The 17,283-nt window shown below is 41.0% G+C and overlaps 1 protein-coding gene and 1 long non-coding RNA gene across 2 annotated transcripts; both read right to left on the bottom strand.

Moving 5' to 3' along the window:
• Positions 1-10,004: 10,004 nt before the first annotated feature.
• LOC116652898 (rho GTPase-activating protein 32-like) lies at positions 10,005-13,673 on the bottom strand. Its single transcript, XM_085536804.1, has 5 exons — positions 13,591-13,673; positions 13,081-13,226; positions 12,485-12,686; positions 11,645-11,790; positions 10,005-11,401 (listed from the first exon to the last, which is right to left on the bottom strand). Exons 1-5 carry the CDS (start codon positions 13,635-13,637, stop codon positions 10,917-10,919), a joined length of 1,026 nt encoding a protein of 341 aa, XP_085392930.1. The 5' UTR covers positions 13,638-13,673; the 3' UTR covers positions 10,005-10,916.
• A 979-nt stretch (positions 13,674-14,652) lies between these two features.
• On the bottom strand, positions 14,653-15,609 carry LOC107306034 (uncharacterized). The gene is made up of 3 exons (XR_014942330.1): positions 15,475-15,609; positions 14,938-15,040; positions 14,653-14,777 (listed from the first exon to the last, which is right to left on the bottom strand). It is a non-coding gene; the product is annotated as an uncharacterized LOC107306034 (long non-coding RNA).
• Positions 15,610-17,283: the final 1,674 nt, after the last annotated feature.

The following is a 17,283-nucleotide window of genomic DNA, read 5'->3' as shown; positions in this document are numbered from 1 at the left end:
TGGAATAGATGTCAATGGAACAGAGAACAAGAATGTGCAAAATTCCTCCTCTCTGTTCCCCAGAGATTCACCTTAATACTGCAATAACGATGGAAAATGTTGTCGTTGCTATGCTGATGAACAAAAAAGAATAAAATACTTATCATGGAAAAGGATAAGTCATTGTAGGCTTTTTTTGTTGTTGTTGTTGTTATTTTGTTTGGTTTCCATATAAAATAGATATAATGGGATCTATTCAAAATCTCTCTGCAATTTTTTTTTCTATTCATTGTAGAGACCTTGTCCTATTTTATTTCATGCTGCTCAGATATTAAATAGAAAATTAATAATTAACTCATGAGTTTCTTTTCTGCGATGTCGCTATAGAATTTCACAGCTTGATAAGCATTTACTGAAGTGGTTTTCACACTGAATAAGGAGATAGAATTAATGAGGAACAAAGGCGCAGAAATATTAGCATCAAAAATCCTCATTAGGTTTCACCGTCCAATTCCTGACTCCTGTCTTCTTATGCCATTCTCCCTTCTCAAAGCACAGCCCTGCTAAATGACAGCTATGGACATTAAGCATTTAGTGTGTCTGCTAATTTCATCCTCATTTCTCAGCAGCACTGAGAACGAGAGAAATATACAGTTAATGTGTATCTGTGAAAATGCTCATTTTCATCAGTTGGCTGACCTCACAGAGGCAAACCTGAACTGAATTCACTGGCGTGCTATTCATCTGCATCATCTTGGCAAAGTTCCTTTACCCTTGTAATGTCCTAACTAATTTTCTACTCACAATCCAGCTTCTGTGTAGGCTGAGCCTCATTTGCTACGCAGTTCTGTTTTGTTTTTGTAGCATCTACTCTTTGTGCTAAAAGAGGGATAATCTCAGTAAAAAATGCCCTGTTATTAAGTGTCTAAATGCTGAATCTGAATTCATATATGAAATATACTAAATTAGATTGTCTCCTTTTGTTATTGGATGAATTCAAATTACAGCTTGTGTTTTTCTCTTTACTGCTTGGATGCCATTAAATATCATGACATAGAAAATGACAGCCTGTATTGATTTTTAATTTATTTTCTAGAACTGTCTACCTCTTCCCCTGTTATAAAAGCAAGGTTTCTGCTTATCTTCTAAAATGCTTAGAATTGTCCTAAAAAAATGTGTAATGGCAGTAATTAGTATGCTTTTGAAATGTAGTTTGAGTGTAGATAATCCTGACACATTTACATGTCACATCTTTCAATTGTAGTTAGTACAGAAAGGAATCATAACCTTTACTGAGAAACTATATCTCAGATTAAGTGACTTGAAAGATAAAATAGGATAAAAGCACAATTACTAATATCTTTCAGTGTATTTCACCACTGCAAGTACCCACAACAGACTTATAAAATTTTTTATATTGCTCTATTAACTTATTTTGTGGGAATGTCTACAATGGCACAGAGGAAAGATTTATTTTTCAAACAGAAAGAAGAATCCTCAAAAAGACGTGTCTTAGTATTATACATACTATACATTGTTTTGCTCAACTCACTTGTATAAACAATAAACTTGTAAATATATTGACAACGTGTTAAGAAGAAAATATACTGTTACTTAAGTCAATAAATGGGCTTGTAAACAAGTAGCAGGTGGAGAAGCAAATAAGTGAGTATTTATTCAGTGCATTGTGTATCAACATGCATTATTAAGCACTGGATATGCTTTGATGTAATTCCAAGGGAATCCCTTGTAAAAAGGGATTTACCTTCTGTTATTGGTTTAGATTTGTAAGTCTAAGTATTTTCACCTTTTCCCTTTTGAATTTTGTTTCTTCTTGGATAGTAAGAATTTGAGAATAATTTTCTAAAGCTTTGACATTTTTAAAGTTTTGAGGGACAGGTCTTTTTTTTTTATTTTTTTATTTTTTTATTTTTTTAAATAATATTAAATATACAGAGTTGAATTGGTAAATTTTAAAGAATGAGATTGGGGTTTTCCTTGGTATAACAGTAATAGAATATCAGTAGAAGTAATCTGAAGATAATAGGACAACTCTTTAACTCAACAGAATTGTTACTAAACATTAATTCACTGTTTCCTTGCCAATTGTAGCAGAAAAAGTACTAGATTCTTCACATTGTGCTATTAGCTCACATTGTCTCTGGCACCCTCTGTTGCTGTCTCTTGCCTTATTTCTCTTCTTACACACACACACACACACACTCACACACATATATGATTTGAGTGTATATTAAGACAACAGAAGGAATAGAAAGCACCTGATGCTGTATACAAAACAGACTCAACATTTTGCTACCTGGTCACTGCTAGTTATTGACATTTCTATACTGCATCAGTGGAGCAAGATGAAGGGAAAGACTTACTGTCTTTGACCAGGACTACCTAAGAACTCCAAGTTGTAGTTCTCCATTAGTACAGCATAACCATGTTTATCAGAATAGGGGATTATTTGCTCAAAAAGAACCCCTTGCCCCGATCTTTTAAGTGTTTTGTTGTGGATGCCAATCTTGATAAAAAATTTGCTCACATTTTCAGTTCTGCTGGAAAAAACCTCCGATTTACGTGATCACTATTTGCAAATCCTGCCAACATTCCAACTGTATTGTTTTGTTAGAATTGTCATGTACTGCAAAATCTTTCAATGAATGTAAACTTTGAATAGAACTGTACTGAGCTTTACTGTAGAGTTAGCATAATGTGAGACTGAAATATTTCGATTTTGTCTTTTCCCTTTCAAAAGGAAGGGATCTGGATGGAAATGACTCTAAAATTCAAAAATGAAGAGTGAAATATGTACTTCCTTGAGTGTAATCAGTTCTTAGCTACATAAGCCTACTTATAATGCAAGATTATATTAAAAATCAAGAAGGAAGTTTGCAGTTTTAAGAAATACAGTGCAGAAATAAATACACTGTTTAGCATCTGAGATTGATTTATTTTAAAGACGTGCTTAGAGCTGCTTTGGAGGAAGGAGAATAAAAAAAAAGAGTACAAACCGTAAAATAAAAGTAAGAAGTTGGTAGTTATTTGAGCAATGTGAAATTCATGCTAAACAGAATGTGACTGCTTTGCTTAAGAGATGATATAAATGGACAAGCATGGACAGCAGAGTAAAAAGACTGATAAGCAAAAGAGTGAGCCATGAGAGCCTGATCTGCAGTGTGATATTTATCACTTAAGACTAGCAATATGTGGTCTAGATTTCAGCATCAGCATTGATAATGTCTTAATACATCAAATAAAAGGGTATCATATTATTATAATACGTTACAATTTCATTCTTAAGCCTCACTTAAAACAAATGGAGCACATGCATTACTTATGTAACAAAGTGGGATTCTGAGAATGAGCTTAATAATCCTTACCATTGCAAAAATAATTTTCCCTTTCTAAAAACACACACTTAAAATTAAAAACTTCCATTTTATCTGAAATAAATTGCATCAATGATTGCTTCATCCATGAAGGTTATTGCAAAGCTTTTACTTGATGGAAAAATAAGATATTCATACCTCATCAGCCCTTCACACTTCAGAAGGAAACATACTGTAGCAGCCAACCTTCACAGGTGAAGTACACCATCTAGCAAGTCTGACACAGGAGTCTGTATAGCAGAAAATCTTCATAAAAACACTAGCTCATGCGAACAGAACAATCTTATTCACATTTTTATAGCTCTGTATTACTTCCTAGTCATCTTCATTGGCAGAAGGGGACAGTTAGATGCAATAAACTAAGCAATCCCCAGTATGCAAGAAATAAACACATTGGGTGGAAACATCAAATCATACAAGATTTGGGAAACACGCTTGAAATACTTGGTACTTCAGCCATGTGCAGCTCTCTGATTTTACACAAAAACTGTGCAAAAGGTCAGATGTGGTGTTTTGGATCAGATGATCAACATTCAGGTTAAAAATGTACCAAAACTGGCTTCTTTCCACATAAGGTGGAACAAAAGCAGACATTGCTGCGATTTCTTTTAGTTTCTTCAAATGAAGATCCAATCCTTTAAAATAAATGTATGAAAGAGCATTTAAAGAATATTATGTATGATTGTGAGTATTTAAAGAGTATAGTTTATTAAGAGTATTTAAATTCTAAATTCCTCTTTCTGTCATGTATACACATTTATAATTATTTCTTTTTATACTGCTGACTACTACTATTATTTTTATAAGTAAAACGTAACCCTGTGTTTCATTATAGAGGATCAGTCTCCATATACACATTAATATTTGCAGTGCTTAAAAATGTGTTACGCATTAACAGAGATTTTTTCTTTTCCTCATATCTAAGCCTTTTAAAACTTTTCCAACACTTTAGTTTTTTTTTCATAATTTACTACCTTGCACTAAAAAGTTACTGAAGTCTAGCTGAGAGAAATCATATTCTACTCTGCGCTAATGCATATACAGTATTTCTGCAATTCAGCCCTTAAATGCATTCTGCAATTGTTATTGCCATAGTTACATGATTATTGGTATTTGTCTGATGCAAAGAACTCATCATTATTTTCCCTTTGATAATAGTCTTATCATTTTTTAAAAATTTTTTTATTGTTTTTTGTCTGATCATTGTGTATGTGTCACTGTTGTTCAGTTTGGGTGAACTGAAAGTAATGACTCATTACATTTCCAATTGAGTGATTTATGTTTTTTCACCATATGAGGGTCCAAAAGTTATGAGTTGGACTACAGGTACCAGAGGTGCTTTATATACCTGTGACCAATTTTGTAGGTACATTACATAACAATATTACATTCCAAAATGTGTTACTTGTTTTGAAAAGGATACTATGGTTTGTTTCTCATCAATAAAACATCTCCAAGTCTAGACTGGTAATTCCTTTGGTTCTTATTCTGCTTCCTTTTTGTCACTTCTTTATTTATTTTTCAGACTTAAAAAAAAATGGAAAGACAAAACAAGGACCACAATCAAGGCCAGGTTGGATGGGGCTCTGGGCATCCTGGTGTAGTGGTTGGCCACCCTGCCCATGGCAGGAAGGTTGAAACTAGAAGATCATAGATGATCATTATGGATCCTTATGGTCCTTTTCAACACAGACCATTCTATGATTTCTATGATGATAATATTTTTCCTGCATTAGCGGGTTCTTTGATGTTTTCTTTTTTGCTGTTGTTGTTGTTGTTGTTGTTTTTGTTTTGTTTTGTTTTTTACATTTTCATTTTAATTTAACTTAAGACTTGGATGTGAGAAGCCTATATTTTTGTTCCTTATTTTATATTGGATTTAGAAAAGTCAGTCTTCTGCTTAGTTTAAGATAGGAAAATTCTGGTTATGAAATTCAGTAAGTTATAGTCACTGTAGTTATTTAGACTCCATGCCCATGAAGATACACAGCTATGTGTCACTGGCAGCTGAATCTAATTAATGTGAATCCTTTCTGTCTCTAAGTGATGGCTAAAATGTTTCTTTCCTCTTTGAAAATAGTTTGGTGAGATCTTTTCCCTGCTTTTTTTTCTGATTTTGAAATATTTCTCAAGTTTAGAATACTTACTTTCTGCTCCATACACGCGAGAAGGAAGATTTGACTGAGATGCTGGCAAAATATCTTGAAAGGGTTCTCTTTGTTTTGAGAAAAGGCTTGGGAAAGTGCATATTTAATTACTGCATTATAAAATGAGATCAAAGAAAGGAAAAACATTTATTGCTTAAAACTCATTCAAACATATAACAAAAAGTGAGAGGTACGAGGAGACTCATCCTTTTTAGCTGGAGAAAATTTGTCTTAGTTGACTTGTCAGACTTTCCTTTTGAAAATGTCTGTGAATCTCTATTGTTTAATATGTGGTCTTTCACTGAAATGCATTGTTTTCTCTGAAGATAAAAAAGACTATATAGCAAAGCATTAGCTGAAGGAGTGAATATATTGCACAAACTATGGTGATTATATTATGAAACATGGAACTCTTCTAAACCATAGAGGTCAGCTAATAATAATGAAAAAATCAATAGTGGAAATGTATGGATGTCCTCTTAAAAAAATTCCAACTACTAGTATAGTAAAATGCATACTCTAAAGATATGCATAACACAAGGATTTTTTGGTACCATAAGGAAAATTGTACCATATCACTATCATAAAGAAAATGGTTTTGAAAGTTAATATCACTGAAAAATAAAAATAATATAATGCCAAAGATCCCTCTGTAAAAACAACAATAGGAAAACTTTTCTGGCTTTTAGAAGTATACTGAGAAGTATACATCATTTTATGGTATCATCATAGTCTTTCAGTCACTGATGCAAGAGAAAGTATGTGAGAGAAATATTGCAAATGGTAGTTTAAGGCAAGATTTCATGTTTTTAACTTAACCCTTGCTCAAATTAAGGTCAGGAGGATGTGGAGTCTGTCTTTCTAAAACCAAAAATCCTTGATTTCTGGATGTCATTTTTCTCACCATGGTTGGTCCTTTGGTTTTGAGTATCTGTTGAAGCCAATAGTCATTAACTGGAAACAAATATTAAGACAGATTTTCATATCATTACTTAGAGTGTGCTACATGGGTTAATTTGAAATATTAACTGCTGTGCATTTTATAATGCATTTAATTTCATTTTCCAATTAATTCATTCCTTCTCAGTATGAAATGCAAGATACATGACATCAATATATGAAAGACACAGAAAAATAAGAATACTGCCATTAAAATTTGTATTTCATTATATTTTTAAAAAAGGAATTAGTCTTTTTTGTCATTTTATATTGACTTTTTCTCTAGTAACTCTATAGTTCCTTCAAATGGAAGGTGCTTCTAGCATCAAGCAAATATATATACTTAAAGAAAATAATCTCTCTAATCAAAGGAAGATCACGCGTTTTAACAATGAAGTCTAGGTTTATAACCATGTGTCTGTGGTGCATTTTTACACACACACACAAAAAAAAGAAAAAAGAAAGAAAAAATTGTATATCTCCTTTGCATTAAGCAGAAATCAAAACACCATAAAAAATTAAGCATGTTAGTTTCAAACTTAGCACTTGTGTGTTGACACAGGAGTTTGTTCAGTACAGCCACTTGTTTATTGGAATAATTGAGATTAATCTGATTAATAAAGTGACTGCTTGCAGCATTTTTTGTTGTTGTTTCTTTTCTTCCCCCACCCCATTTTTTCTTGTGTTTAAATTGAATTTGGAACAAACTAATTCAGATTTAATAGCACCACAGATTGCATTTTCTTTCTAAATGAAATTGTGAAGGAAAGGATTTGATTTACTAGCTTGAAAGATGAGATGTCATGTACAATTTGTTTGACCGATGTTTACAGCATTTTGGGTAAAAATAATTAAGGTTTTAAATGTTCTAATATTGATGTGAAAATTATTAAATAGTGGAAGAATTCTCCATATCAGTAATTTCTACAAAAATTACCCACCCCCCCACCCTCCCACCCCCCCCCCAAAAAAAAGAGAAAAAAAAAAAAGAAGAAAAGAAAAATTCATATTCACTCAAATTAAGGAAACCAAACAAAATAATCACAACTAGAACTGGCAAGGAAAAGAAAAATGTTCGTAAGTTGTTACTTTGAATTCTGAAGGACTAGAGTATCAGTAAAATAAAATATGGCTCTTGCTATAATGTCAGTCTTTACTTTCAGTAGCTGAGCATAGAGTTGATCAGTCATGAATCTTTGTCATCACACAGCTCTGACTTGATTTAATATGTACCTTTTATTTCTGTTCGCCTCGCTTACAAGTTTCTCAAAAGTTCTTCCAGACATCAGAGGCTGCCTCTGCACAGGCTAATCCACTGATATTGGCCTGTGGTTTCTGCATGCTTTATCTGTGTTGCAGGTTTATACTTTATGTTGTTAATGTGATTAAACTTTAACATTTCTTGTTGAAGAAATTTTCCTTTAAAATGACAAAATTCTAGACAAAAGTCAATCACTACAAACTGACTTTGGACAGAGTAAAATGTTTGATCCAGCAATCAGTTTCTGTGGGAGGAAACTTTCATAGCTGAAACGTTTAAAGGTGCTTTAATCAACAAATATAAGTAATGTACATCTATTCTTTAACAGTTTTTACCTGAGCTCTACAGAATTTACATTATCATTAGCTGAACTCATCCCTTTATGACGTAGAGATTATGAATAGTTAGCCAGAATTTGTATGGTGAATCTGTGCACAGAGAAAGATAGTTGAATTCCCTGACATCAGAGAGAAGCTGTTTTAAACTAACCAATTTTATGCATCTAACTCTCTCATAAGATTATGTACCTAACCAGTTTTTCTTGTTACATTGCTGTGTACTGACAATGTCATCCTCAGCTATGTATGATTCAGAATAATGATGATGATTAGCATCCCTTGTTTTTTGGCACAAATTTATTAGTTGTTTCTTATAAATTCTCCTTTATAAAAGTATACTGCAGTGTATAACTACCTATAGTTTCCTGTAAAACTACATATATTTTCAAAGTTTGTAGTCTTTTTTGATATATATAAGGAAGTAACCATCAATACACAGAACAGCACAAGTAAAACAGTCTTCAAAATGAAACTGAACAGAAACTCATGATGAGTTTGTACATTACAGTTCTTCACATGCTTGTATACAAGACCATGGAGCGAAGTTTTGAGAAGATAGCTTTTTAAAAAAACAGACCAATAAAAATGTGTTAGATATGCACTGCTCATGAGCTGGTATGGTGTGTTGATCAGCCAGTGGGGAGAAAGGCACTACAGAAAGAGCTGGATAGACTGGATCAATGGGTCAAGGTTAACTGTATGAGTTTCAATAGGGCCAATCACAGAATGACCTGGGTTGGAAGGGACCTCAAGGATCATGTAGTTCCAAACCCACTGCCTAGCAGGGCCACCAAACATACACATTTACTAGATCAGGTTGACCAGGGCCCTGTCCAACATGGCCTTGAACACCTCCAAGGACGGAGCATCCACAACCTCCCTGGGCAGCCTGTTCCAGGGCCTAACCACTCTCCTAGTAAAGAACTTCCCCCTAACATCCTATTGAAATCTTCCCTCCTTCAACTTGTATCCATTTCCCCTAGTCCTTCTATTGTCAGCCCTTTCGAAGAGTTTACTCCCTTCCTGGGTGTATATTCTTTTCAGGTACTGAAAGGCTGCAATGAGGTCACCCTGCAGCCTTCTCTTCTCCAGGCTGAAAAAGCCCAACTCCCTCAGCCTGTCCTCATAGGGGAGGTGCTCCAGCCTTCTGATATCTTTGTGGCCCTCCTCTGGACCCTTTCCAAAATCTCTCTGTCTTTCTTGTACTGAGGGCTCCACACCTGGACACACTCACTTCAGCAGAGGTCAACCTGCACCCCAGCCTTTCGCCTATCCACATGCAACGCACACACGTGCGCCACTCTGCCCATTTTGCACACCCACGTGCACGCGCCGCATCGTGTGTCCTCATTTGCATTCACAGACGTGTGCAAACCATCCCTGGGAACACGTATGTGCCAACAACTACCAGAAAACATCCCTTTGTGTGCACCTGTGTGCAACCCAACTCTTCAGCACACCCATGTGCAAGCACACATTTTTGCCACTGTGTCCAAGCACTATGCATGCGTTCACACACACTCACGCATTCACATCCCTTAGTGCAGCCCTGTGCGCACACACAAAGACACATGTGTAACCCCTTCCTTCCACTCCCAAAGTGCACGCACACACCGGTACCACAGTGTTCTTGCACAGCTCCAACACTCTGCACACCCCTGTGCACACACATATATGTGCATGCTCGTCCTTGCACACATACCCACTGACCTACACACACCTGAGCAATCCCACTGGTTTGGGCAAAGGACATCTGAAAATCAAGACAGTAGTTTTGGTGTCTGAGTTTACACTTAGAGAAGTCTAATCTGGGACAACGCAAGTCAGTGAATATTGGGCCAAATCCTTCTGTACTTAATTTTCTTCATCGTCATTGTTAAGATGAATAAAACAATAGCACGTTTTCTCATTGTTTTTAATGTTCTTTTATATATCCTGTACAATAAAATGTACATATAAGTATATTCAATATAAATTTATTTTTCCCACGAAACATCTAGACATTTTATAGTTTGAATAAGAACTGTGTATTCTTTGTGTTTCTTTCCCATTTACAAAACTCAGTGCTTTTAGGTTTATGCAAAATTGTTGAGGATGAGATCACATTTATCTGCTTGGTTCATACAATCTAACTTGGATACATATGACCTAGGAACGTGATCATCCAAGAAATTCTCAGGAATCAATGGAAGTAAGATTTAGGGTGACCAAGCCCTGGAACAGCCTCCCCAGATTAAGTAGTCACATCACTGAGCTTGCCAGATTTCAAGAAGTATTTTGGACATGATCTCAGACATAGGGTCTGATTTTTGGGTAGTCCTGTGTGGATCCAGGAGTTGTAATTGATGATCTTCTTGGGTTCCTTCCAAACTGGGATATACTATAATTCTATGATGTTAAAAGTATGTTTAGTCAACAGTGCAAACCATCTCTCATGCTCTAATAACAGAGCATAAGATGATTCTGTCTGTATTAGTTGGGATGAACTCAGGATATATTCTGAAGTAAGAGCAGTGTTCGGTCATATGTTATTTCACTTGGAAAATCTGGTAAGACCATACATGCCCTTCCAAAATGTGGGAACTCGTAGTGTTACTTTTGGCATGTTATTCGCACTGGAAAGCAAATGGTGACACCCACATTCTGAAGAGCTTGCTTACAAATACAAATAAGCCCAACAATTTTTCTTGAAAGAAACACTGCTCTTTCAACCTTAAAACAGCAACACTGAAGACTGGCAGCAGGATGACGATAATTCTGCTGCTGTTCTTTGCAAGTGAATGCTGGAAATTTTCTCTTCTAAGCATTTTTTCGTTCAACACCCCATCCCGTTTATTGAGCATGAGCGTGCCTTTAGTCACTCAGAGAAAGAAGAATGTGAGAGGTCCAAGGGAATGATGGGACTCATCCTCTGTTGTTGAGGAGAGAGTGTCTCGGAGTTCGTGCTGCTGCCGGGAGCCTGGGGCTGGAGACCTGATTCCAAATCCCGCTCCAAGAGGCTCGGCTTCTCCTCAGTGACAGTGACTTCATCCTGATTGGAGGTGCCGCTGTCGGGGCACTCGAGTTGTGTTTGGGCTGGGCTGCACTGCAAAGGCACCAGGCCACAGTCCAAGCTGGTGGCTGTGGTTTCTGGAAGGCTCAGGTCAGCCCCTTCAGCAGAGCTGGGAGAAATGAGTGCCTGAACAATGATGACCTCCTTCTCTCCGTCGCTGCTGTCACACGGAAGGCTGTCATTTGAATTGCAGCGACTTGTGCTTCCCATGAGCTTTCTGTTTATGGAAGCATTCTCTGAGCCATCAGCACTTGACCTGGCTATTCTGGATTCACAAGGACTCGATTCACCTAGGAAGGAGTGGATACACAGGGGTCAGCATCCAACTTTCTCTGCCCTTAGGGGCAAAGGCTTGGTGCTGCCTGTCAAGTATGCTTCAAACAGCTTGAGATGTTCCTTTGGGAAAACAGGGGTCAGCTGAAGATGTCAGTCATGGGCCTGAATGCCAGAATGAGACACAAGCCCACTGAAAGCATGCATTCTACCTGTGTTGCTGACAAGCAATGTTTTGAAAGCTGGATTTGCACCCTTACCTGCCAGGACCACGAGTTCTGTTTCAGAAGGCTCCCTGGCACTGCGCTGCAGTTGGCATTTGGCCACAGGGGATGGTCTGCGCAGGCAGAGGCAGGAACACCAACTGCCAGCTGGTGATTCCTTCCTCTTTCTGGGAGAACTTGGTCTGGAGAGAAAAAAGAGCATGCAGTCAGTCGTGGTGCAGGGTGGCGGAAGAGTTGCACCAAGCCCTTGCCAATAGTTGCCCGTTCCTGGCACTGCCTGGTTTCTGCTGAAACACGGCTTAGAAACGCGCTCTGTTTCAAACAGAAGAGGATGCTTCCATTCCTGCACCTCAGCTCTGAAGTCCTGCTGGCTAGCTTCCTTGAAACAATGTCAAGCAAGATGCAGAGCATGTGAGCAAAGGCACTGAAGCCAGACAGCACTGGAGCTGGCAGGTGTAACTGCTTTCTGAGGAACTGTGCAGCTATAAGGGAGGCTTGAAAGCATCTCTGACTCTTACGCTAACACCTCCTCGGCCGCAGCTCACTGCCATCTTTAATTTCTAGTGCCAGCAATTCTGACCAACAGCTCTGCTTAGAGGAGAACCAGAACTGGTTTCAGAAATGTGGCCCTGAAATCTGGAAAACCCCAATGTTTCCAGGTACAGCCAGCACAGGCCAGGATAGATGTCAGCATGGATTTCTGCATCTCATGACTGCCTGCCCAGCCAGGAAGGAAAGGCACACTTGTGTGGCTCTACTGAGCCCGTCGGGCAACTGTGTGTTAGTTGAATCTTTGGAGATATAATGGATAAAAAGAAACCAATAAAGCCCATCTAACCAATGATGATAGGGGCTGGAAAGGGAAGTCCTCTTTACCTTTCAGATGGAAAATCAATGATTGTGTGGAATCTCCCTGGTAAAACTGCAGGGCTTTCCTCCACTTCGATCTCACTGCTTTGTGTCACAGCAGGAGAGCTGCTCTGGCCACTTCGCAGAACCTGTGCCTCCTGCAGGGTGAGCAGCTTCCTGGCAGGAGAAGAATCCCACACAGACTTGGGCCCAGGTAGAGAACTGTGCCCTGCAAGGGAAAAACACAGGTAAGAGGGAGGAGGATCAGAAAGCAGCAGCACAGCCATAATTAAGAGCTGCTCACTGTATAAAAAAAAAAAAAACAAAAACAAACAAACAAACAAACAAACAAACAAAAAACTAGAAAATGGGTCTGGGAACTCAGAAAGCTTTGCTGCCACACTTCAATAATGCTTCACCCCCATAAAAAGCATCATAAAGGCAGGGATGGTTTTCTGCATGTAAAGTCTAGCCTCGGACATTCTCAGGATCCAGCAACAGGGTGCCATATTCTCATCTAAGCCCAGAAGCCTTTTGTCCCATTGAGAGTCAAAGCGTATTTGAAAGATCTTGGAGAAGGGTTGGATTGGATCAAGATCAAGCTAATGGAGGAAGACACTCACCTGCTCCCTCTCCCATGGCTGATGTGGATTTGGAGCTGAAGAGGCTGTCTGCATGGCTAATGAGGAATTCCACCACCGCTGTCTGCGTCTGCACTTCCAAGCAGGCAGCTCCTCCGCTGGTGCAGGCAGACTGGCTCTGCTGGGATCTGAAGAAAAGGCAGATTTTACAAGTCATTCCTCCAAGACTCTTTCCTCAGGTCTGAATTTTTGCAGCCCAAAGCAGTCAAACTGGGCTCTGGAGACTTCCGCAGTGGGCAATCAGCAATGCCACTGACAAAATTCTCCTGGATGATCAAGGACACAGCATTCCCAGCTAAACAAGAGAGCAGAAACTGTCATCTAGAAATTGTGCCCCTTTTGCGGGAGAGCAGTCCAGGCTCCTCCTCTGCTGCCAGCCACTTCTGACAGCTTTTACAGGAGAAGAGCACATCAGATGAAGAAGAAGGGAGGATTGCTTTCTTTCTGGAGAGCAGAACTAAGCGTTGTGCTTAAACAGAAAAAGAAGTTTACCTTAAGAGGTTTGGAGCCCACACTATTGCCAAATTCTGAGCGTCCATGTTAGTGACCGAGCAGTTCCCAGCGAGAGACGCCAAATGACGCATCAGGTACTCCAGCGTCCTGGAAAACAAGAGGGGCAGATGTTCAGCACCAAAAAGCAAGCCGTGCTGCAGTGCACAAAACAAACATCACTTCATGCTAGTTGATGTCATTGCTACCGTCCCTGAATATGAAGTAGATTAAACGTTCCCAGTGCCACCACGCTGCAGCACCAAGCCCTGCAAATCACAGCCGCAGCCATTGGCTGCACCAACTGTGCCCCTGTGCCAAGGAACTGACCCAATCAATTGACCTGATGCAGCCTTCAGCCGCTTCAGCGTGCAGACGCATGATGTTGCAGGTGTGAGGCAACACCTGGAATCGCATCATCACCCTCTGAAGGGCAGCAGGGCTGAGCTCAGCAGACTGAGTGCAGCACTGACCTGTAGTGAGGAGCGGGCATCTGCTGGATGGCGTCCTTCATTCTCAGCAACCGCTCCTCCTCTGTAGCAGCACCGGCAGCGTCCTGGAAAAAGGCAGGAAGGGAGTCAGACACCAGTCAGCCTAGATAGCTGCCACAGGTTTGGGAAACGTGGGGACAGCGTGCTGGTGGTCAGCACTGATGCAGACTTGGTGCCTTCCAAGAGGCATCAGGGGAACACCACAGCACACAGCCTGTGTCATCAAGGCCAAGCAGTGCAAGCTCTGGGGGGCTTTACTGCCTGATTTCGCAGTGCAGCTCCTCGCAGCAGGCATTCGTCTCCAAGTCCACTTTGCTATTAACCCCATTCTACCAATAGTTGGGAACAGCAAAGGAAGGGGAATTCTCGCAAGCATGGTGAATAACTTAAATAAGCACCTCCTGGCACCACCAGAAGCGGCATCACTGAGAGGTAGGATGTGGCAAAGACATGCCTCATGGGGCTAACAGAAATAAGACCTCAGAGCTGGGGCACTGCTGCAACCATCAGCCAGGATGCCCAGGGAAGAGGTACATATATTTTCCAAGACATTGCCCTGTGCTTACCAAGAACTTGGCATACAGCTGGTCAGTCAGGAGAGGGTTCGGGAGCTCCCTGAAGTACATCTTACTTAGGGAGCTCACGCTGTGAAGGTCACGGACGCTAAGCTTGGGAAGCTGCTCTGAATCAAATTCATGGCTGCAGAGAAGGACACAGAATTGGGCAGAGGGCTTTGAGAAAGACGAAAACAAGTCCAAAGCCACACAAAATACAGTCAAGAAAAGGAAGGGGTTCCTGTGAACGCCCACAGCATGGCACGTGCCCCTACTGACAGCTGTGTCAGTCGCAGCACTCTTACCGTAGTCGCTGGATCTTGGACGTGACACCGGACAAGCGGTATATCCCCCGCACCACGCCATGCTGCTCGATGAATTCAGAGCAGCTCTGGAGGACCTGGGGGACTACAGAAGAAGAGCCAGCGGTTAGCTGAGCTTCTTACTCAAGTCCTGGTTCAGGCCGTGCTCTTCTCACATCCCATCCACTAAGCCCAACCGGGCTACCGCTTGCTTCCTCCTTGGAGGAGAAAGCTGGCAGAGACAGCTGTGAGGAAACTGCACAGAGATGTGTTCTTGGCTTTCCAGAAATGCCACGACCTATCAACAGCCTGGAGAAAGTAATTCTGGCAAAGCCACAGACACTGCAAGTCCCATCACAGCTCCCTCAGGAATGGAGGAATCCAATCTCACGACCAGAAGAGCTAGGAAAAGGATGCAGGATGCTCTCTGTGGCCAGAGGGATTCCTACGTTTTCAGGCTGAAACAATTGCTGGATATGATCTCCCTTTCATCTTTAGATGCCCAGTGGAGGAAGATCTCAGGAATAGGCTGTTCCTTACCATCACAGCCAGAGCGGAGTAGGTGCTCCCCCAGGTCACACCCAAACACCCCTTCCTTCTCTGGCTCCGGCTGCTTCGCTCTCTGGGGGCGGGCCTTCACCAAGGAGCGAATGAAGGGGAGGAGCTTGCCCCGTTTCTTTGGCACTGCACAACAAAACAAAGAAACCAGTTCATTTCAGGCTTGGATCGGTTGGACAAGGCCGAGCTTAATGCATTCGACAGAGCATGGAACAATGGGAAGAACATTCCAAACAAGGACACGCAAGAACGGATTTTCCCCATCCCTGCAACTGCCCTAGGCCAGGTCAGAAGGGGTCCTGGACAGCCTGCTCTCGTCTCCTACTAAATGCGCAGGCTGGCGACCCAGACTGAGGCAGAGGCCTTGGAGCCGGAGGATCCTTTAGGCCCCTTCCAGTCCCAAGCCATTTGAGGAGGATTCAGTGACTTCCCCAAGCCCAATAATAAACACAGTGGGATTGGGCCAGATCTCTGCGTGTTCTGATGGAGCTTAATGCAGTCCTCTTGCTAATCTTGCTCAACTCATGCATTAACAAAACCCCTGAAAGCCATGCTCTGACCCCATTTTACTAACCCGCATTATCAAATGCAACATGCGTACCTGGCTTTCGCAATGAATCGACCAGGGACTCAGGAACTTTTCCGCTAATGAGTTCCACGCACTCACTAGGGAAAGATCCAGTCTGTAACAAGAACAAAAAGACAGATGGGCATTAGCCAGAGCCCAGAGTCAAAGGGAAGGTTTTCTGACACCAACACAGGGCAACCGTTTGCGTCCAGAAGCCCTCCTGTGCAGGCAGAGCAGCTTCAGTCTGAGATTCCTGACTCTACTGAAGTTGCGCTCTCTAGTTGGAAGCATGTGCATACCTGAAAGCCACGCTTGCCTCTCCACCAGGGGCTCAGCTCCTTTGGTGGCATATCAGTAATGCACACCACGTCTCCCACCTGCAAGAGATTGAAACGTCAACCCCAGATTCAGCACAGCTGTGAGGAAAACACAGCTCAAATAACTGCCTTCTTCTGTGCTGCAGAATATCCTAAAGCATGACAGCAATTGCACCAATGCAGCCCCCAAGGCATTTTCCCTTCTTAAACTGAACTTGGAGGTACAAGAGTTACACAACATACACAATACAGCTGTGCAGTAAGAAACGGGTCTGAAAAGCAGCAGGCTCTCTGCCAAAGGCTATGGAAGAGCTCTAGTTTAACCACGGGCATCTATTAGCAGGGCTTTCTGAACACATCTGCACGCTTCACACCCAGTCTGCTCTTGCTCAGAGACCAGGCTCCCATACTGGGCAGGATCTGCTTGATCAGAAGGTTCAAATGCCCAATCAAACCATATTGGAGAGATGGCTGAACTCCTCCCAACCCAGCACAAGTCTAAGCTGGAACTAAACCCTCAAAGCTTCACCTCACGAGACATTCTGAAGGTGTCTGAGACTATTCCTGAGGCATTCACACCCTGTACTCTCCCGTGCATGACAACAAGGAACGCCTGTATCTACTTACCTCCAGGGAGACTTCATCCGGTGCCTGGGCGACGTAGCTTTTGATAACATGGGCCGCCGCAATCGCTGGAACGTTGAGAGATGATTCTGCACGCACCAGCTGCGGTTTCCACATGTTATCAGCCTGCAAAACAGAGCACAAGCCATGGTCAAGAGCTGAGGACAAACAAGGAGGGTTTCAAGGTGAGGAGCACATCTGCAGAGAAAGCTGCAGGAAATGTTCTCCGTCCTTATCAGGAGCACTTCAGAAGGAGCTGCACGTCTCATGACAGTCATTTCC

This window comes from Coturnix japonica, chromosome 1 (assembly GCF_054131305.1).
Source record: "Coturnix japonica strain WE chromosome 1, WE-NBRP24, whole genome shotgun sequence".
NCBI classification, from domain to species: domain Eukaryota; kingdom Metazoa; phylum Chordata; class Aves; order Galliformes; family Phasianidae; genus Coturnix; species Coturnix japonica.
Note: the sequence above shows the minus strand (reverse complement) of the source record. Positions and strands in the feature narration are given on the sequence as shown.